Source organism: Lissotriton vulgaris, chromosome 8 (assembly GCF_964263255.1).
Source record: "Lissotriton vulgaris chromosome 8, aLisVul1.2, whole genome shotgun sequence".
Classification (NCBI taxonomy): Eukaryota; Metazoa; Chordata; class Amphibia; order Caudata; family Salamandridae; genus Lissotriton; species Lissotriton vulgaris.
Genome location: NC_141696.1, coordinates 279,305,579 through 279,327,631, shown reverse-complemented (window position 1 = coordinate 279,327,631; position 22,053 = coordinate 279,305,579). Strand labels below are relative to the sequence as shown.

The window sequence follows — 22,053 nt, the reverse complement described above, 5'->3', positions numbered from 1 at the left end:
AGGGGGTAGACTGGACTGGAGTGGGTAGAGGGCATAGACTGGAGTGGGGTACAGTGGAGTGAGGCAGATTGGAGTGGGATAGAGTGAGGTGGGGTGCGGTAGATTAGGATAGGGCGAGGTAGATTGGGGTGGAGTGGGCTAGACTAGGGGAGTGGAGTGTGGTAGACAGCAGTGGGGCGGATTAGGGTAGACTGGAGTGGGGTACATTGATTTGGAGTGGAGTGGATTAGATTGAAGTGGGGTTAATTGGAGTAAACTGCCTGGATTGCATTGGGGTACATTGGAGTGGGGCAGATTGTGGTAGGCTAGAGTGGGGTAGATTGTGGTACAATGGAGTGCCGTAGATTGGGATAAAGTGGGGTGGGGTACATTGGAGTCTGGTGGATTAGACGGGAGTGGGGCAGATTGGGGAGAGTGGAATGGGATAGAGCCGGGTAGAATGGGTAGTTTGCAGTGGGGTAGGTTGGATTGGTGTGGGGTAGATTGCGGTACATTGGAATGGTACAGGTTTGGGTTGAGAGGAGTGGGGTACACTGGAGTGGAGTAGATATGGTAGTGGGGTAGATTAGGTTGAGTGGAGTAGATTAGATTAGATTGGAGTAGGGGTAGATTGAAGTGGATTGGAGTAGGGGCGATTGGAGGAGGTGGATTGGAGGGGGTGGAGTGAGGTAGATTGTGGTAGACTAGAGTAGATTGGTGTAGATTGGAGTGGAGCGGGGTAGATTGTAGTGGGGTAAGTGGTGACGGAGGGGCTTAGTGTGGTGTAGAGTGGAGTTGAATAGTATCAAGTATGCATGGTGTCGTAGCGTACTACCATTACTGACAACACATTTTCAATTGAAATTACCATTACATTTGCACAGACATGCAGTTTTACTGCATACAAACAATGTGTGGAAATGTCATCACCTAATGTATTGATGTTTTGATTGTAATCAAATATTTGTTTCCACCGTACTTCAGAAATACAAAAAAAATACTTTCCTAAATCTACTATATTCTGAAATATCAGAACCATTCATTGCTGTTGTGTGCTAGAAAAAAAGTATTTCTGCTTCACTGCAAGACTGTCACAAGAGCAAGATTTACAAAGGCACAAGCTTTAAAGGCTTGGTTACATAAAACCAGCACTGGGAAGGGTAAACAAAGGATGAACCAGGTGGACAAACTCAAGCTGGGCAGACTAAAGCAAATAGAGCAGGCAAATAGAAAGCAAGCAAATGTGAGTTACAATCCACAAAGCCCATGCTCAGCAATGGGCAGAATACATTCCTAGGGTAGCTTTCAGAATGCCCACAAAAATCTGTTATTAAACCAGACAGCTGTGCTGTCTGGCAGACATCAACTTAAAAACAACACTTCCGAAAGGTTCTGGTGCAGGACCCTGCCCTCCCTCTGCGACAGGAGATTGACTAGAAGAGGCAGCCAGATCAGAGGGCAGATGTTCAAGCCCAGAAGTTCGGGATACCGCGCTTTACTTTCCCAATCTGAAGCCTCAAGGAGGACTTGGGCCTGGAAAAATTCCCCCTCCCATTCAGAACTTGGGGCAGGAGAGGTATCAGGGGGAAACGCTTACAGGAGTCGAGAGTTCGACTCTAGGCAGAATAAGTCTCTCAAAGAATGAGACGCTTAGAAAACTCCAGCATGCAAAAGTGCTGACATTGCACGTTCTTAGAAGGGAAAAGAGACACTGCACCTCCTCCAGGTGTAACAGCAATTTGTGACCCACGAGGCATCAATGGATGAATTAGCCACCCCTGGTGTTCAGAGATTCCTCCAGGTGATGCACCACCAGAAAAATCCCTGGGCATTTCAGTCACTTCCAGAGGTACAGGGCTCAAGACGCTACTCATCCTGTAGTACCACATGGCGTTTGTGTTGTCTGTGAATACATGTACGAGTCTACCTTATGGATAGTATGACGGCTAAGAATAACCCGCAACTCTAAAAAGGTTGATGTGAAGCCAAGCCTCCGCCGAAGACCAGATGCCTCTGATCTCCATCTCTCCCAAGTGGCTTTCCCAACTCAGAAGCTAAGCATTGGTCATCACTGTCCACTCTGGATGGAGTAGGGAGTAGGGAGAGAGGTCGGTCACTGACCCAATCATGGTCTAGCAGCCATCACTGCTGATCTTTCACAATCTCCTCAGAAATCTGGATCTGATCCGAGAAATCTCCCCGCCTCCCTTTATGTTGCGCCCAGTGGGAATTACATTCCACAGCAGAGCACGCATATGCCACCTGGTGCGGTTGTAGGAGGCCCTCAGTCCCAGCAACCTCAGAGTCATCTTCACTGAGACCCATGACAGAGGAAAAAATATCAAAGACCATAGCCCACATGTCCTGTACTCTTTTCTGGAGGGGATGGGGGGAGGGGGGGGGGGCACACCTGTGCCTATGGTCCTGCTCAAGAATCAGCGGTGCCCAAGAGTGAGGTTTGGGCCAGAGTGAGGTTTGGTCAAGGGGTGAGCTTACGGGAGTAATTCACAATGGGTGATGGGTTCCTCGGGGGGTGTACTTGCTCCTTTCCAGTTTATCCTATTTATATACAAACTTGGCACTCATTTAGCATCAAGCCCCAGGACCATACGTTTTGATGGTCCTGGGCACCCAATGCCCTGTTTTGTTATATGTGGATGAAGCAGTTTTGATGGCATGCACTTCAAGAGCCCTGGTCAAATAATTTGTGAATTTATGGGATTCTTCGACTTGTTGACCAACTTTGCTAAATCTTTAATTCTGGCTTGTAGCCCGAAAAGCAATCCCATCCCGAGTATTTTGCTTGGATCAAACCGCCTAGTTAGTACCAACACATTTTCTTACTTGGGGGTGGTATTTAGCTCTAATGGTTCTTGGCTGCCAAACATAACTGAGCGGAGATTCAATTTATCCAAGGTAATTAGCTCTCTTTTTAGCTTACTGTCTCCTCCAGGCGGTCAAGTGTTAGCCCCTATGCTACAACTGTAGTCTATACAATGTTTACCGGTTGCCACCTATGGGGCAGGGGTTTTGGGCGCTAGGGACATATCAGTGCTTCAAGCAGAAGAAAATCATTTCTGTCACAAGCCCCTATCCGTCCCTCCTTCCACATCAAACTTAATTTGCCATAATGAGTTGGAATTAAGCTATATTTGCAATCTAGTCCAAATCTGTCCCCCTTGACATGGCTCAACTTGGAAAAGATTAAGAAGCGATGTTAGCAAGAAAAATTAAAAAGAATTGCTTAGCTTGAGACCAAGGACTCGGTTTCCCGTGGCTAGCATTTGTAGAAACATATTTTACTGCCAATGGTCTTCACCAAACATTCACAGATGCTGACACTTGCCTAACATTGCAAAGAAAGCAAGTACGATCCTTACTGTTAAACCATGCCCGGGAGAAAAGGTTAGGTACAGAATTACCAACGATCTCCATTTCGGCTTCCGTTCATCTGAATCATGACAATATCCCGAGTGATTATTTTTGTGGAAGGAGAGCTTGATGGAAATGCTCGGAGGTTTCGTTTCCGAGCAGACACAAAAAAATATTTACTTTGTTTTCTCCTAGGTTTTCAACACAACCTTGAATCACTTGTGTTCCCTTGCAATAATACTCTCAGTCAATGTTGCACTTTACCATCTCTTGTGATGTTTATAATAGACTAAAATGTTTTAATGCCTTTGATCAAATCCAGAAACTTGACACATTGTATTCAGTCATTACGTTTTTTAAAACAACTTTAGGTTGATGAAATAGGTTTCTAGTGAGCCTATTTTTAAGAGCTGCTGTATAGTATAGATTATCAATGTGCCCCGATTAGATATTTTTTGTTTGTTTAAACAAGTATTGTTGTAAACTTTAAAATGTTAACAGCATAAGGTCATTGTAATGCACAGTAGCAGTGTTTTGAAGCATACAGCATGTTAATTTGGCATCTTTCTTTAGATCTTATTAGGTTGCATAAGATTACCACAACTGTGAAAATATGGGCATTTTACAATCGGTTTCAGTTTTTGTGTGTTTTATGTGTCTTAATTTGTACTTTTATAGCTGCATTGCAGTCGAATAAAGAGGATTTGAATTTGAACTACATATGCCTTTGCAGCATACAACCCTACAGTATATGTGGATATTTCAACCGCTCCAGCGTCGTTTATATATAGATATGTTACATATGTGCCTTGTAATTTTATGCGGAGTCTTTCTGGTAGTGGCCTTGAAGCTGCAATGCGAGTGCCCCATGCATCGTTCATGTTTGTAATTCAATCTTTTGGGTAATGATCATATGACGTTCTAAGCGAGCAGCTTTTGTGGGGACATCAGTATGGCTTCTGGATTTAATTTACCTTAATTTACCTTGACAGTAGGACTGTTTAAATTCACGAATTAACACGAAAATTAAATGCTTGTGAATTTACTTATCTTGAAAAATTACAATTATACATATGGTATACCACTGCTCACAAAGACTTACACTCCTCTCTGTTGAAATGAGGATGTCTTCTTTGGTTGGTGGTTTTGGGGTCATGTGTAGATTTTTCAGTTGCTTCTCCCTTGGATGGGTTTGACCATACAACACTACTGTGGCAGAAAGTTGCCCCTGCATTCTGCAACATATCTAGTCCAAATCCTGTGGATTCTCTCTGGTTCAAAATACTTCGTGAACATTGTGAGAAGGTTCCGGCACTTCCATCAATCCACTTTGAAGTATACCGAGGTACTTCGGAATCAAACTGTGGCAACAACGTCCTATCACCTTGATGCTTGTAATTGTAAAGCTGGTTTTGTGAGGTTTTTGAGTATTCAGAATCTGCATATAAATCCTTATTCTGTGCATATTGAACAATCCAATTGATTTTTTTGCTTAAAATAGTTTTAACTCCTTCATAGGTGCTTTTGGAGAGTTTAGATCGTGGACAGTCTTGGTTGGCAATTAGATGATATTTCTCAAAACAATCTTTGTGTCCCCTTAATGATCTGGTATGTAAAAGGCTGGATCTCGACACCCCTAGAAATAGATACAAAAAATAGGTATTTTTCTGATTTAATCTTATATGACAATGAAAAAGCATTAACACTTTAATAAAAACATTAACAAGGTTCCTTATCCCATCAATTTTATCCAAAGGTTTTCAAAAGCAAGATCAAGATGAATCAGTTACTTACTCTCAGTAATGCTCTTTCTAATGGATAATCTATCTAAACAGAGGTGGATTACTCACCTTTAGACTATTACCCAGGTGCCAGACTGGTTGCAAAGGTTTTCAAGCAGAGCTTCGGAGTGCATTGTGCAGCTATGCGTTAGCCTCATTCCACCCCAAAAGTCATGTATCGGAGGTGCATATAAGTGTCACACCTGGAGTTTCTTGGTTGAGTCTGTCTGCTCGCTCGGATGTGGCGCTCAAAACAATAGGGGTATCATGGTGCAGATCTATAGTTTGGGACGTTTTTAGATGACGAAAAGAGACCACTACACAGAAGGGAAAGTAGGGAGGACAGTGAACAATCTACAGTTGCTTTTCTGATGGGTACTTCAAACTACAGATTCCTCACCTTTAGAATAGATACCAAAGCAGTACCTCTACAGTAGAGGGTCTGTGGTGCACGCTCAGACCAAAAAGTCCAGCAGGACTAAACAGGCAAAATGCTTTTCCCGTCAGACTTGGCTGTCAAAGAAGAAGTGCTTAATGAACGTGTGCAGTGACACCCATGTCGTGGCCAGACAGATGCCAAGAACAGGCACCAGTTTCTGCCCTGGTGGAATGAGATCACAGCCCTTGAGGAGGTGGCTTCTTGGTCAATATTCTTTCCTGCAATTCCTTGCCTTTCATTAATCTGGATAATCCAACAAAGTACTGATCCTCCACCAGAGGATCTTTGGTTCAATCAATATAAAAGCAAAACCAATTCTGGGATCAGATCAATGGAGTCTCTCTTTTTCCTTCGAGGGGTGGAGTGGAGGAAAAAGATGTTAGGGTGCACAATTTGAAACAAAGTCATGACTTTCAGCAGGAAGGTGGCCTTGTCCATAAACCAAACCGGTCTGGGAAAAAGGTGCATATACAGAGCCTGAAGCTCACTCGTGCAACAAGCTGAAGTGACAGAGAAAGACAGTTTTGAAATACAAGTGGTGCAGAGAGCAGTTCAGCACCTGTTTGAAAGAGGTACACATAAGGAAAGTCAGGACCAAATCGAGATCCCACTGTGGCATCACAAACAGTTTGGGAGGGACAATGCACGTCAAACCTTCAATAAAACGCAACAGGTGACTTAAAGGACAGATGACTTGACAAACGCAAGAAGGAAAAAAAGGGGCAGACAAGTGAGGTTTAAGAGTGTGCACTCCAAGGCCTTGCTGGGCCAAAGACAAAACAAAGAGCCCTTACATGCCAGACTAATGTTTTACTGAGTTGTTGACTTCACACAATGCCACAAATTTGTTCTAGCATGCAGCGCAGATGGACTTTGTACGAGTTCACCTTAAAGGGAGAATTACATCAACAACCCCATGTGGAAGACTAAATACAGCCAACTGCCACCACTCAATGTCCACATTGGAGGTGTGGACTGCATAGGTTCAGGTGCAGAACCCTGACTAGCTTCTGCAGCAGAAGAGCCTGTGGCAGCAGTAGCCCAATCGGAGGACAAATGTTCATGCCCAGTTGTTCCGGGTATGACATTCTCTGGGCCCAATGGGGGGCCCCTAAGATGGATTGGGCCGAGTCGTTCCTGATCTTCTTCATAACTCAGGAGAGGCAGTGGTAGAAAACCTATAAGAGTACAGTGCTCCACCATAGCCTGAATAGGTCTCCAAGAGGCAGAGTTCTTGGGAAGTTCATCAAGCAGTAGTTTTTATGTTGCGTGTTTTTGACAGCACCAAAAAGATCCAGCCAAGGCTCACCCCACTGACACCTCGGTGTACAACTGTCATTGGTGATACACCAGGCACCACCGGCTGAGCTTTACCACCCTTGCATCCAAAGAGCCTGCCAGCTGGTTCATCATTTGGGAAATGGCCGACACTCTAGCCAACTTGAGGACTATAGCTCTTGGCCTTGCTGTTGCAGTACCATATGGCAGTGGTGTTGTCCATGAGAACCTGAACCAGCCTTTGCTTGATGGAAAACAGGAACGCCTTACACGCTAGGCAAAGGGCCCGCAGCTTTAACAGATTTATGTAGAGCCAGATTGCTGCCAAAAACCGGACTCCACTGCTCACAGATGACCACCCCATCCCAAAAGGGGTGCATCTGTCACCCCCATCAGCTCTGGTTAGGGGAGGGTTCTGCCACTGGTCAGGTTGCAGTTGAGTACCGGCCACTGCATATCTGGCGCAGAGTTAGAAATGGGCGTCTCTAGTTGGCAGCTTTAGGTACCTTTGTTCAAGTATGGACCCTTCTTCCTAGTCAGGGTAAGGGGGATACACTTCTAAAATAACCCTTGCTCATCTCCTTGGTAGCCTGGTACTAGCAAACAGGCTTATCTCAGAGGCAGTGTGGAAAGCATTTGTGCATACATACAGTAACAGTGAAAACACTACAAATGGACACCACAGCAGTTTAGAAAAATAAGCAAAATCTAAACCAACAAGACCAAAAATGAAAAAAATCCAACATACAATACTTGTAAAAAATAGTTACTGTGTAAAATAACCTTTAAATTGCAGGAATAACGTGAAAAAACTGTTTCTCAGCCCCTGCAGATACTTTTGGGGCTACCGCGATACTGAACACGACAGAGTCTAACAATTCCAGCCAACCGCGTCGGTACGGGTTAGCTAAAGCGTCAGACTCAGAGACAGGACCTTTCTTGTTGTGGCCAACATGCCGATGTGAGTCGGTCGGGGCAACAGTCGTGGTTCGAAGTGAGATGGAAGCATTGCAGCGTGCGGTGTCCTCACGGATCGGTGCTGGTTGATGTTAGAAGCGTGCAGCGATGGAGTCGGTGACTTCTGTGCAGTGTTGTGGTGCGTAGTGCCGTGCAAGCAGCGGCTCATTGACGGAGTCGGTGAGACCAGGATTACATTGTGAAGCGCGGTGGTGCTCTCTGCAGTGCCTTCAGGACACGGAGTCTGTGACAGTCTCAGTGACAGAGTCAGCTGCTCTTCACTTCTGCAGCGACTGGAACCAGCGGAACCAAAGACGTGCCCAGAAGGATGGTAAGGTCTTTGCTGTTCCTGAGACCTTTTGAACAGGGGGCAAGTTCCACTTCAAGCCCTTGGAGATACTTTCTCAAGCAGGATGCTTTGCAGAAACAGCCACAGCAGGCCAACCCCAGACACCACACAACAAAAGGGTCAGTACTCGTCCTACAGTTTATCCAGCCCTTCTCCTTGCTAGAGGATTCTTTTGAAGTCCCAAAAGTGATCTAAAGTTCAGGGCCCCAATATTTATACAGCAACATCTTTTGTTCTCTGGTGGCTGAGAAGCCCTGAGCTCAGTCAAACCCAGTTCTGTCCTCTCTGGTGCAACGTCCTGGCAGGAGGTGAAAACAGCATTGCAGAAGGCATACCAGGCCCATTCAGGTGAAAGGAAATCTCCTCCCCCCTACTCTAAATGCAGCCCAGGTATATTCAGACCAGCCCTGACTCATTCAGACTCTCTGGAGCCACTGCACTTCCCCAGCCCTTGCCACTCCAAAGACAGACAGCCAATACACATCCTAGCAGAGGCACATGGGATGGCTAAGCAAGAAAATACCCACTTTCTAAAAGTGGTATTTTCAAACTCTAAATGTAAAAAACACCCTCACATTAAAGAAGCATTTTAACATGGAGTTCAGGCATACAAAACTTTATTTTCCTACCTTGTTCCCAGGGGTAGTTATGTTTATAATATGTTATAATCAACGGGAACAGATAGCCTTGCAATAGTGAAAAACGAAATTGGTTGTATTTCTCCATCAGGACATGCCACACACACCGGGGCATGTCCTACCTTTCACATACAGTGCACCCTGCCCACAGGGGTACCTTGGGCCTACCTTAGGGGTGACTAACATGTAAGAAAAGGGAAGGGTAGGGTCTGGCAAGTAGGTGCACTTGTCAAGTCGACATGGCAGTACTAGACTGCACACAGGCCCTCCAATGGAAGGCCTGAGTTATGTTTACAGGCTGTTTATGTGGGTGGCGCAATCAGTGCTGCAGGCCCACTAGCAGCATTTGATTTACAGGACCTGGGCACATACAGTGCACTGTACTAGGGACGGACTTGTAAATCAAATATGCCAATCATGGAATCACTAATCCATAACAATAGTTTATAAAGGGAGCACTTGCACTTTGGCACTGAACAACAGTGACAAAAAGTGCCCATAGCATCTAGGCAAGCAAAACCGAAGTTCAACACACAGTAAAATAATAGGAGGCAAAGGCAAAAATACAGGAGAAACCCACACCAATGGTGCCAGGTCTAACAGATACGTTCACTGCATTTAATTTTAATCAACTGGTCCAAGCGTCTACTCACTCAGCTGACTTTTTTATTTTTGGTTTCCACTAATCATCGTACTTAAATACAGCATATATCTGAAATGAGTTGAATAGGACCAACCAAGAATAATCCAGGCTAGGAAAATCTACAAAGAAGCCATTCGAAAAAGAAAGAAAGAGATAGAGGAAAAAGTCTGGGAGGATCTTATGATGGTAAGTGAGACGAAAGACTCCCGAGCTTTCCTGGCAGGTGGTAAATTCCCTGACCACCTCGGGTGGGGGCCCTCAAACAATGGATTGTGTTATTCCAAGCAAAAACTGGGTGGCCCATTTCCCTAAAGTCATTGGTGCAAAAGAGCAGACACTGAATGTAAGCCTTAGCGTTATAGTTAATTGTAATTCAACTGCTACTCTTGAATTAAGTATCTCAATAAAAGTGCCAGATGTAATTTTAGCCTTAGAGAGTAGCCCCTCTGGGCCCTCACAGAATCCCCTTAGAACTTTTCAAATCTTTGGCACAGTTCTGGGCACCCTTAATAACAAGTGTAATAAATTAGCGCAATTACAGGCCCCCAGGTTAAGATCTGGCAGGAGGCTAGTATCGTCCATATTTAAAAAAAAGGAGATAAGCACCAACCTCACTGCCACTGCCCAATATTCCTCCTAGATAGCACAGTTAAGATCCTAGTAGGGATATTATTGGCCAAATTGAAACATGGGCAACAGAGTCACGCGGGCTCTCAGATCTAAAGCTTGGTTTTCATCCAGGTCTGAGCACTGTTGAACAATCCTAAAATCTCTCCCTGAATGCCCAAAAATACACTGAGGCAAAAAAAAAAAAAAAAATGACGTGTCCAACTTGCATTCATGGACCTAGCATGCGCCTTTGATATGGTAGACCGCCCAAAGCTGTGGACCATAATGCTCCAATTAGGCATTGATAGAGTAAAATATCTCTACTAAGTAGGTTACATGAACATACTACAGTCATAGTGTGGTATAGCAGGAACGGAGCTCTATCAGAGGACTTCCCATCAATCACTGGGGTTAGACAAGACTGTCTTGGCACATTTTCATATTAATTCCCTGGGAGAGCACCGGATTACGGCGGGGAAGGACCTGTCAAAGATCCAAGATAGAAAAATCCTAGTGCTGCTTTACGCAGACTATGTTGTCCTAATCGCACTAACTGTAGGCCAGGGCGGTGCACTCCGCTCCATCAGCGGAATTTGGAGAGTTTTCTGCACTCTGCGTAGTGCAGCAGATTTTTTTCCACCGCTCGTAAATGGTAAGTTCGTGAGCGCGAACTGCCACTGGGTAGAATTTCTAGCCGAGCGGCAGGAAAGACCAGCGTGAATGGCAGTTTGCACTACACTCCTCCACTTGCTGAACTGCGCATAGTTTTTGTCACTTCGCGAAGTTTCGAAGAGCAAAACTCCGCGAACTACACCCAGGCCTGACTAACTGCTAATGGTCTCCAGGTCTTCTTTGATACTTTTAACCCCTTCGAGGCTAATGACGAGCTGGGCTCGTCATGGCGCTTACCTGTCGTGCGCGGATGACAAGGCCAGCTCGTCATGTAACGCGGTAATTTCAAATCTGCCGCGCACAGCGGGAAAAGCCGCCGCAGCGATGCGGTTAATAGTTTTATGAGTAGTTTAGGACTAAAAACAAATCGAACTAAGTCCTTTGTAATGAAACGCGGTCCCAAACTAGCCAAGATTAAAAAGTTTTTACTAGGCGGGGAAGAAATGATGAAAACCCTACATTTTACATATCTGGGAATTTCGATAGACACAATTTAACTGGAAATTTCTCTTGAATGTAAGAGCCATGCAATTCCAGAGAGCAGTTGATGTAGTTTTTAGGTTCTCTAAAAAACTAGGCCACAAACCACTCAGAGAAATGCTGGTTATCTTTAAAAGTAAATGTGTGCCTGTGGAAACATTTGGCACAGGTTTATTGGGGTATATTAGTGGCAAATCTCTACAAAATGTGGAAAGAAGTTTATAAGAAGACTACTGGCAGTTCTACATTTGAAGTTGACGGCCTTTTGCCACAAAGAGGTTGGGCTTGATTATGTGTAAGGTTATATCAAGTTGCAACCGCTTCCGTTATAGCACAGAATCTGGAAAAACCCAGAAGCCTATCTATGTAGGTCAATCTTACAGGGCTGTCTGAAGCTGGACAACTGTCAGGTTATCACATGGCTTAAGTAAATTAAAACGAGTTTTAATAGACTTAGTGTCCCAAATTTTTAATCTTAACCCGGATAGTCTGTTGACCATTCCCTTAACACAGACTAAAGTACTTTTTAAGTAAAAAGCACAAATGACAGTGGCAGAGACTAGAGCACGACGGCTAGGAAACCCACTTAGGGTCTTACCTGAACTTCCCGCACTTTACTTACAGATTATTATAAATGAGAAGCACAAGTTTCTTCTGACACGGTTCCGTCTCCAAACTTTACACTTTCAGTTAGCTTTCTCAGTTAACTCTCTTCCTCGCGGTCACTACGAATTCCCAGTGGAACAAAGCACTATGCACTTTTTGCTTTTTTGCACATTTTACAGCGCACAAAGAGTGCCGTTTCTCTGTCTAGGTAACTAAACTGTTATGCATGCGGTTTTAAATTACATGTTAAGTGCCATAAAGGTACGATCTTATTATTGAATGACTACCTTAAGATATAGATGTATTTTAATATCCGTTTTTAGTATAGTGCTTCTATCAATCCTATGAATTTTAATATTGTATATGGTTTTGCTATCACTTTTATGGCTCAGTGGAGCTGAATAAAGTATTTTGAACGACTGATGGAAGGATCATTTTGCAATTACTTTAAGTTGCGAGGATGTCAGAGCTTATCGGCGGGATCTCCCTCCCAAACAAACACTGCCCTTGCAAAAACACCTGCCTTCGCCCTATCAAACACCTAACTCTCCCCCCCCCCTCCCCCCTTTCTTGGAGAGAGGACAGGAAGCGAGGTTGTGTGTGCGAACCCCCCTGTTCTGTTGCGGGCATGTATTGAGTGAGAAATTGTGACTCCCAAGAAAGGGCAGGTTATAAAATGTGGCGCGCTGGTCACCATGGGACTTCCATGTTTATAGAAATGGTTTTCTGTATTAATTAAAAGTCCTTGAGTCACACAAACCAACTATAACATTTTCCTCTTAATCTCTTTGCCCCTTTAGGATTATCTCTGCTATTAAGTCCCCTTCCCTAGTTAGAGAAATTATAGGGCTATGTAGATTCCTGGCTCAACAGGGCGCGTTTTACAAGGCACAGCTTTTTATGACGTCTGTCCACGGTTATAAAGAGAGGTCTTTCTTTACTGTCCTTTCTGACCTGAGCACTAGGCCTGGGGTTTAAAAGCACATATATTTCATCTTTTCAATTCATTGCGCACTGCACATACCAACATGATATGCAACCAGCATGTGAAAATAGAGACACATGAAGATATTTAGGTCTCGCCTGTCGATGCGCATGCGCATCGAGCTTGCGAGTCTATGGTGGCTTATCCACTCTTTATCCAACTTGCAAGGAATCGTGCCGATTCCTTGCAGTGCACGAGAAATTTAAGCTCAATGCGCATGCGCATTGAGCTTAAATGCGCGTGCACATGCCCCCAGCCGCCTGCCTTGCCTACTCTCTCTCTCACAGCCTCTCCCAGCTCCGCCCCCTCACTTCTTGATTGCACGGCCGCTAGGCCGTGCCTCCCCTACTCTCCTCCCCCCTCCTCCTCCTCCTACTCTCCTCCCCTGCCTGCCTGCCGTGTCGCACCTCTCCCCTCTCCGCCCCCTCCCCTGCCCGCCGTGTTACGGTGAAAGGCTTGGAGCTAAGAGAGAACGCACTAAACCAGCTTCTTTACGCCCCCACTGCTGTGTGTGGGTTTGGTTTACATAAAGGCTTTACACTCGATGGGAGGCTTGTTAAGAAGTGTCGAGCAGACTCAATTAGCTGACATATCGGTGACGCGTCTACAGATTTATGTGCTAGCTGCTGGCCTTTTAACAAAATAGTTGCTGTGCTTGTGTTTCTTGGCAACTCATCAGTTGTGCAGGCGCGGAATGTTCCAAAACCTAGGACCATGAGCGCGCCATTTCTTTGATCATTATTGCGAAAACTGTAAACCGCTCCGCCCCCTCACTTCTTGATTGCACGGCCGCTAGGCCGTGCCTCCCCATCTCTCCTCTCCCCTCCTCCTCCTACTCTCCTCCCCTGCCTGCCTGCCGTGTCGCACCTCTCCCCTCTCCCCTCTCCGCCCCCTCCCCTGCCCGCCGTGTTACGGTGAAAGGCTTGGAGCTAAGAGAGAACGCACTAAACCAGCTTCTTTACGCCCCCACTGCTGTGTGTGGGTTTGGTTTACATAAAGGCTTTACACTCGATGGGAGGCTTGTTCAGAAGTGTCGAGCAGACTCAATTAGCTGACATATCGGTGACGCGTCTACAGATTTATGTGCTAGCTGCTGGCCTTTTAACAAAATCGTTGCTGTGCTTGTGTTTCTTGGCAACTCATCAGTTGTGCAGGCGCTGAATGTTCCAAAACCTAGGACCATGAGCGCGCCATTTCTTTGATCATTATTGCGAAAACTGTAAACCGTGTTTACAATGAAAACAAAACGTTTCGCGTAGAAAACTTGATCAGGAACACTTGTATACATTTATTTTATAGATTTTTTTTTTCTTGTAAAAGAGAACAATAAAACGAACCAGCAAAGGATCCGCATTGCGTCATAACATAGCTTTCCACGCCATGTACAAGTAATCATGTGAATTCCGTCTCGACTCGGTACAAAGAGCAGGACCCAGAAACCATACAGATGACATCTCGGGGGTACGTGTCTGCTCCTCCGGGTGCTTTTTGCTGCACCCTCACACTATACACCGTCTCCTATGGAGCATGGGTCCAGACTTCTGAACCATTCAGACTTTGCTGGGGCCCTTTCGTCTGCAATGTCTCGAGTAACTCCTAGGAGGTCTACACACAACGAGGAATGAGCTGCTCTTGTCCCCCCCCCCTCCATGCTTCCATAATGCCCATCAAGGTAAGTCTAGGATCCAGCGTACACTGGCCATGGATGTCCCAAGGGTGCTAGGTATCTCTACTCGGCCCATGGCACGTACACGTGAGGATGGACATCCACCCCTTCCTCTGTACTCTAATTGGATGATAATAGACTCAATGGAGAAACGTAAATTGGATTGTGGAAAGCAATACCCACTAAACATGGTGCGAGTTCCTACAGGCTCCTCTCCGCCCCCTTCCTTTAATAGCCCTCCCCCTCCCCAGCACAGAGCACGAAAACCGGTTCTTATCCGCCTTTTAAGGGGTGCAAACTTGAAGTACAGGGCTCGTCCGGCAGCAGAGGTACATAATTGAATGTGTTCGGTGCCTGCATTTTATGCGCGAATGCACGCAATAACACAGACCGCTGTACTTGGTTGTCAAGCTTCATAATGTAAATACAGGCAAAGCTTTAACCGATCGGCCTACAGGATATTTTCCTCAAAACACCTCGGTAGCTTTTTGTCACATTTTGAGCAGCAAATTCCGGTGATGGAAGTGTATAGCACTTTCTGGCGTATACTAATATTTCCAGATGCCAGTAAGAGCAAACCTGACACAATAGATTTATACTAAGCTGTGCATAAGATTTGTGCCTCTTCCTTTTATCATTCTACTTATGAGATTCGTGCCTCTTCCTTTTAGCATTCTACTTTGGTTTTGGTGGAAAATTGCAGAGTACATTTTAATATATAACCATTTTGAATCCGTAATGATATCGTAATGGAGACTAATTTTGACTGTTTTACTCTACCGCATGTCTTGAACTCTTGAGATTACAGTTTCTTTTAGGTCTCACTGAGCCACACACACCACCCCCACACAACCCCACACACAGACACCCACACACACACCCCACACACACCCCCCACAACCCCACACACCCACAGCACCCCACACACAACCCCCCACACACAACCCACACCCCCATCCCCCACACACACACAACCCCCCATACACAATTCCCCACACACACCCACACCCCCCCACACACACCCACACCCCCCCCACACACACACACACACAACCCCCCCCCACACACAACCCCCCACACACACAACCCCCCACACACACACAATCCCACACACACACACCCCCCCCCACACACAACCCTACTCACCCCCACATACCCACCACACTCCCACACACACACACACACCCCCACACCCCACCCCCATACCCCCACACACACCCACCCACAACATCACTATGCGCTACTACAGCATCACTGAACACCACAGCATCACTCGCCACCACAACAACTGGCACGTCTTGGGTTGCCTTGTCCTACAGCTAAATTCGAACTGTTCTGAACTAGTCTCTCATAATTTTCACAATTTTGCAGTAAAACGATCAAAGAGGTACTAACTTAATTTCGACATCATTATTGAAGTGCAGTTTATCTTGTCTTCCTCAGTACTTCGTACATCTCTCTAGAGATGTGGCCTAATGACCAGAGCTGCCATCTTAGTCACGTACATACAAAACATGTTGCATTACAAATGCTATAGGTGTCTCATTCGCAAAAGTTATAACTATTGGCATTGTAAACGACAAAGCTATCAATTTAGCTATTTTAAAAACCAATACATAAATACAAAATTTGTCATTTACAAGACCAATAGCTCCAACTTTTCTAATGCGAGACCTATTGCATTTCCAATGCTTGTTTTACATTAAGAAGTCGAAACGAAAAATGCGGTTAAATTACAAAAAAAATCCTGTCTGGTGTTACGTTTCTTTTTGCAGTGTATGTAGCATGAGCTTGGTCCAAGGGCATTAGAGCGCTTTACATAAGCACCTTCCATGTGTATTTTTAGCCATCTCAGATATAGTTACACAAATCTAGATTACAAGATTGTACAGACATTGATTACAAAACATCTTCAAGTTTCTATAGGGGTCGAAGTCGCATCAGTCCAATCCCAGGACTGAGCTAGAAGTGTCCGACATCAGTGCTGTATGCAGTGGGTCACTGCTTGCCTAGCCATGTGAAGAAACGTTTGTGGACCAGGATGTGTCATTGCACTTTATTTTCACATTGTTGTAAGGCACAGGGGGCGCACAGTGGGTACATTTCTGCTTCAGGAAAGAATCCATTGCCTCCCTACAACACAGCATCCATGGCCCACCTCGGTGAGTGCCAGAGTGGTGCTCAGAAAGTGGGATCCTGGAAGTTGCAGAGGACACCGGCTCTCCTCGCGGTACCCGGTTTCTGGTAGACAAGGATGCTCATTGTGACTTGAAAGGGGGCTGAAGCGCCTCAGCAACTAGTAGCCTGGCTACATGATGACGCGGGCTCTTGTACTATCCTGTTTGGCCAGACTAGAAAAGGATGCTCAGTGATATGTTGTGGGCGGAGCTTGTTGCCTGGCTACAGGAGGATGCCGGTTGACGCTGCTGTCATTGTTTCTGGCTTTGGCGTGTACATTTGGGTCCCATGTGCACCCGTTTTGCTGCGCAACAGACAGCATTTTGAATTGCTTCCGGTGCAACTCCCTTGTTTCCCACACCTAGCAGCCTCTGTACTGCGGTGCCCATCATGCATCGTGGTGTCCTCCTTTGGCGCTGACCAGTATATTGGAGAGGGTTCCCCTATTTATACAGACTCTGTCCCAGAACATCACTACCTCAAAATGTAATACAGAACTACCCGTTACTGACCAGAAGCACATTATGAACTCAAGACTCCCATGTGATTATTAGTTGAGTGACCGAGAAACTCTGACCTTCTAGGCAGAGCACTGGAATTATGCGACAGGAGGTGATCAAAATGTGCGACATAATTGACTAAATTATGTGGCAAGAATAGGCAGATTATGTGGCCTATCTGGTTACAGTATTTTGCTATTTTTACTGGTTATTGAGCAGTCTGGGCAAAGATTCCACTTCATCAGTAACAGTTCAACACTGAAATGCAGAAATAGGCATTGAAAGGTGACAATTTGACGTTTGCAGATGGCCTCCCTAGGAGCGGTAATGTGTCACTGCATTTTAGAGCATGATTACAAACCCCCAGTGAGTGATGTGACAAGTCCTGTCCTGCGCGCAACTTCTAATATCATCCAAGAGCAAGGGGCGGACTCTGATCTGTAGATGTGATCACTCACCTGTGGGTAGAGAAGATATTGTAGTGTCAACATCATCTCTAGGGTGACCAGATTTTGACCACCAAAAACCAGGACATTTTACACAAATATAAGAAATACTGCAATTTCCCAGTAACCGCGGCGCACAGAAAGACAGCGACATAACGTAACTTAACATAGTCCTGTGAGGTCCTTGGGAATCCTCACTGATGCCCGGACCATATCTAGTGCGGCCCTTCCTGCACTTGATTAAGGAATCTGTCCAAACACCACACCACTGGAGGGTCCCTCCCAGGCTGAGAGCCCCCTAAAGGAACATCTCTCTGCCACTCTCTCTCGCCATGTGAAGCAGTCCATCCTCTCAGTGACGACTCACTACCACCTCACTGGGACATACTCTGCCAATCCCTGCAGGCCAGCATCTAACTAGGTACTGACTCACACTAGACTTCGCCCCTAGAGACTGCAGACACGCCCCCTGTCACTTACAGATAATTTCGTCCTCCACTACAGTCGGTGGCTCCCTCTCGAGGGCTTCCAGAGCCATCACATGCCACAAAACCATAATCAAGCGTCAGACCATCTCTGTCAGCCACGGGTTTAGTGACAGCGACCTTACCCACTATTTATATTGGGTAATTTTTTTCTTTTTTTGAGACATTTATGTCACACCGTTGCGGTTTGTTGTCTTTGAATCTGTAATACGTTTTAACTAGAATAGATAGGGAACTATTTTTTAACATTCGTTGCCAGACGCCGGAACGTGGATCCACACCTCGAGAGATTAAGAGGACACACACTTGTGCCTCACAGGAACAGAACTGTTCCTTTACTCACTTCGCTTAGGATTTCACGTTGAATTGTTTCTGCCACTTAGGATTGATTTTTGACTAGGTCCAGCGTCTAGACATTGACATGCCTATTATAGGCTGCTAATTTTCAGCTACGTATACTTCTATCCAAGATTCGTGTCACCCTGCCGGGTTGGAATTATCACCGGATGTGGGCTTTCCAAAATTTGGTGAATCAGCCATTGAGCCCTGAAGAGTTGTAGAGCACTCTTTTCTACAACGAAACACGTGTCGGCTGGCTGTTTTTGTAAACTGTATCGGATGCACGATTTAAAGAAAAGATTAAGAACAAAGACTCCATCGTTGGATTTTCCTATTCTTGCTCTAAAACATTATTTATCTATCTGAAGATTTACTGTCGTTGTGTGCACAGGACTATTACGAAATTGTTGTTGTGTGGTTCTCCACACAGATCAAGAGGTTTGGAGGATCTCCCCTTCCTGTTGGCACCATTCTTATTCTAGACACCAACTATACACATTACGTCAATACTGCTGAGCGCCACTAATTCCTGGTTACTAAAACCCATCTCAACCCATAACTATTTTTTTACAACTCTGAAGATTTCTACAGTAATGGCAGAGTTCATTGTAGCCGCCCTCTCAAAGCCAGTGATGCCTCAGTGCAAAACCCTAATTGAAACGCAGCTCTTCTGCTTATGCATCGAGTGCAGACTGGAATGGGGGTGCAGTCACTGGGAGACTAGAGAGTTTCCAGTAATAAATGCTAAGGGGCCCATTATGATGTCGGGCGGATTGCCCCCGCCAGGCTGGCGGTGGCCACCGCCAGCCTGGTTGGGGGAAATCCACCCGACATCCACTCTTGATTTCCCCCCGCCATATTAGTATGGCGGGGGGGGGGGGGGACCTCGGCGGACAAAAAGACCGTTTGCCGCTTTTCTGCCCCGGTCGCCTTGCGGCGGGGCTAAAAAGGAATAATATGGTGGCAGTGTCTATCAGACACCGCCAGCCATATTATGATAGGCATTTTTCAATGCCGCCACGGATAGGCATGCAGACTTCACTCTGGGGACCCCCTGCGGGCCCCCAGAGTGAAGGAGAGTAGGGGGGTGCACACGGGGGATACCTGTGGTACCCCCTTGCATTTGCATAATCAAAGCGGCAGGCAAATGCAAAAGTGCTTTTTAAGCACTTGGCGGGCGCTGCTGAGAGCACCGCCCGCCACAATGCTTAACATGCAGATGTGCCCGCCACTGAGGCGGGCACATCCTAATACCCCCACGGGCCCCCTGCCCTTATGGCAGGTGGTTCCCATTACCACAAGGATGGTGGGCGGGCAAAGTCCGCCAGCCATCCTAAAGACCCCCTAAGTGTTCAGATCGGGGTAACTGATCTAGTGCAGCAACGGCTCTGGCTAAAGGGCCTTTCCATCAAAGGGTATACACACCAGTTGTCCTTGAGTCTGCCAGTCACACAGTGCCTTTTACTGGAGAAGAAAGTGTTGACCGCCATTTCGTCCACTTGAGGCGCCACAGAGCTGAACCAGTCTCATCTGCTCTTGCTTACGGGGAGACTAGACATTTGTGATTTTGTCTGTGGGAAATACGAGCAGGCAGACCCAATAGTCTATGAAGCGGGTGTGTATTTGGGGTGTTGTTGCTGGACCCTTTAGGATCCAAGCATCACATGTGGGCGAGTCTCTAAAAGCTTGAGCCAGATGCTTCGTTGAGTTTGAGGGCCCCATGGGCCCTCGAGTAAAAACAAATTGATCTTTAATATGTCTGCCATCCATGCTGTGCCCTAATGTGCTTAAAAAAATGTAAATAAAAAAAATTAACCTTTCATATAAAACAGGAGAAGGAAATAGATATCCACCCAGTGCCTCAACATCACAATGTGAAATGAGAAATCTTGGAAATTTTCCTGGCTTCCACATTTGACTAAATTGTGTGATCCAAGGCAAATATTTTATTTCACAGTGGTTCGTTTTAGGTCGAGCCTGGGCAGCACACGCACTGCTCTGTGAGGCATACAGTCATTGAGTATGGCCTTGAACCTTCGCCCACTCTCTGCCCATATTTTTCATTGGCTTGTGTCATTGTCCTTCGTAAATGGTGGCTTTTGATTCGTTAATAGGCTTGTTAGTTCCTCCTTAGTACCGACCTGTCTTCATTTGTAACCTTCCATGAGGACTGGCACTTTTTCGTGCTACACAGCATGACTTATTTAGTCTGTAAGCACTATTTTCTTTAATGAGTTTCTCCTACTGCTGATACGACATGCTTTCCTGCAACATTAAGCACGCCATGCTCACTTTCTCTTTCCAGCAGCCCAGGACAATGGCTGCCGCTTCTTTCAAATGAAATAGGTCTTGCATTTACAAGAGTTTGAATTATTGGCATTGTAAATGCCAATGCCTTTTATTTATGTGTTAATTATCAAAACGGATAAATAAAAGACATTGTCATTTACAATGCCAATAGCCAAAACTTTCGCAAATGTGAGACCTATTGCATTGCAAATGCTTGTTAAAGAATGCTATATTATGTTGGACAATGTAGTCAACTTGAGTGTCTTTTCTTGCCAGCTTCAGCACCAATCTAGCAGATGATGAGATTGCCGACAAGGGTAGTCAAGTTATTTGAGTCAATGATCGATACCTCTGGCCTAAACACTGAAGAAGCCATAGAAGCCTTACATTCAGGGGTGTATACCTGCATGAAAAGCACTAATTTCCAACAATAAAAGCAGCTCAATGCTGCAGGAGCCTAGGTGAAAACTTAACAAAATTTTCCACCACAAAATCCTACTATGTCAGCACTAAAAGTGTAGGCACTCCCCAAGCAGACAACATGAAATTGTTTACACAACACAACAGATTTATCTAGAAAACTGGACATAACACAGAATGAATATTCAATATGGTGACAAGGATGTGAGTCAGGTGTGTCAAATTTTGAAAGTAAATGTAGTGGATAGTATCGTGGGATTTACAGAATACAAGGAGTGCAATACCGCCTACATATATACAAGTAGATTTAAGCCATTAATAAAAGCTGTTGAAATGATTGCTATGTCCACCAGTGAATGTGAAAGAGGTTTCAGCTGGATGAACTACCTGCTCACACCAAAGAGAAATTCTCTTTCCACAAACTGTCATCCCTTCTGTTTTTTAAATGTGTTGGCCCACCCATTCAAAGGTTTGATCCACGACTGAATGTAAAAACATGGCTGCAACTAGGAAGGTGATCAGCTGATGAGACAGTTTGCTGCTCACACAACCAGGGGAGGAGAAAAGTTCCCCTTCGAATGTATGTGAACGCTTATTTGATACCGGGGTTCTTAACTATCACTGCTGATCTTGTGCTTTCTAGGTTTGTTATATTTGAACTTACCTGTGTCTCGGTAGGTGAATAAACTTTCGTTTTTTGCAATTAATCTTAGCGGCCCGAGAATTCCAGATTGTATTTTCAATGAATCAATGCCTCTGACAGATAGGGTAAGCTCAGTTATCTGTTCAGCAACCTGTTAACTAGTATTGAATGGTATAATGGAATTCTCCTCTTTTCTTCCTAGAGCTGCCCACCATAGCTTGAACTGTGTATAATGTACAAATTCAAACGTCATTCATGTGCCATTTGTGCGGAGGCAATCTTCACATAAGCAACATTTG

The 22,053-nt window shown here is 45.3% G+C and overlaps 1 protein-coding gene across 2 annotated transcripts in view; it reads right to left on the bottom strand.

The window, feature by feature from the left end:
* C8H21orf91 (chromosome 8 C21orf91 homolog) overlaps positions 1-22,053 on the bottom strand; it is a 90,451-nt gene that overhangs the window by 21,456 nt on the left and 46,942 nt on the right. For both annotated transcript variants that reach the window (XR_015299272.1, XM_086934045.1), the window contains exon 3: positions 4,454-4,987. Coding sequence is in view for 1 of the 2 variants with exons in the window: in XM_086934045.1 (XP_086790171.1) it covers positions 4,454-4,987 (534 nt within the window). In the remaining variant the exon portion in view is untranslated. The remainder of the gene's footprint in view (positions 1-4,453; positions 4,988-22,053) is intronic.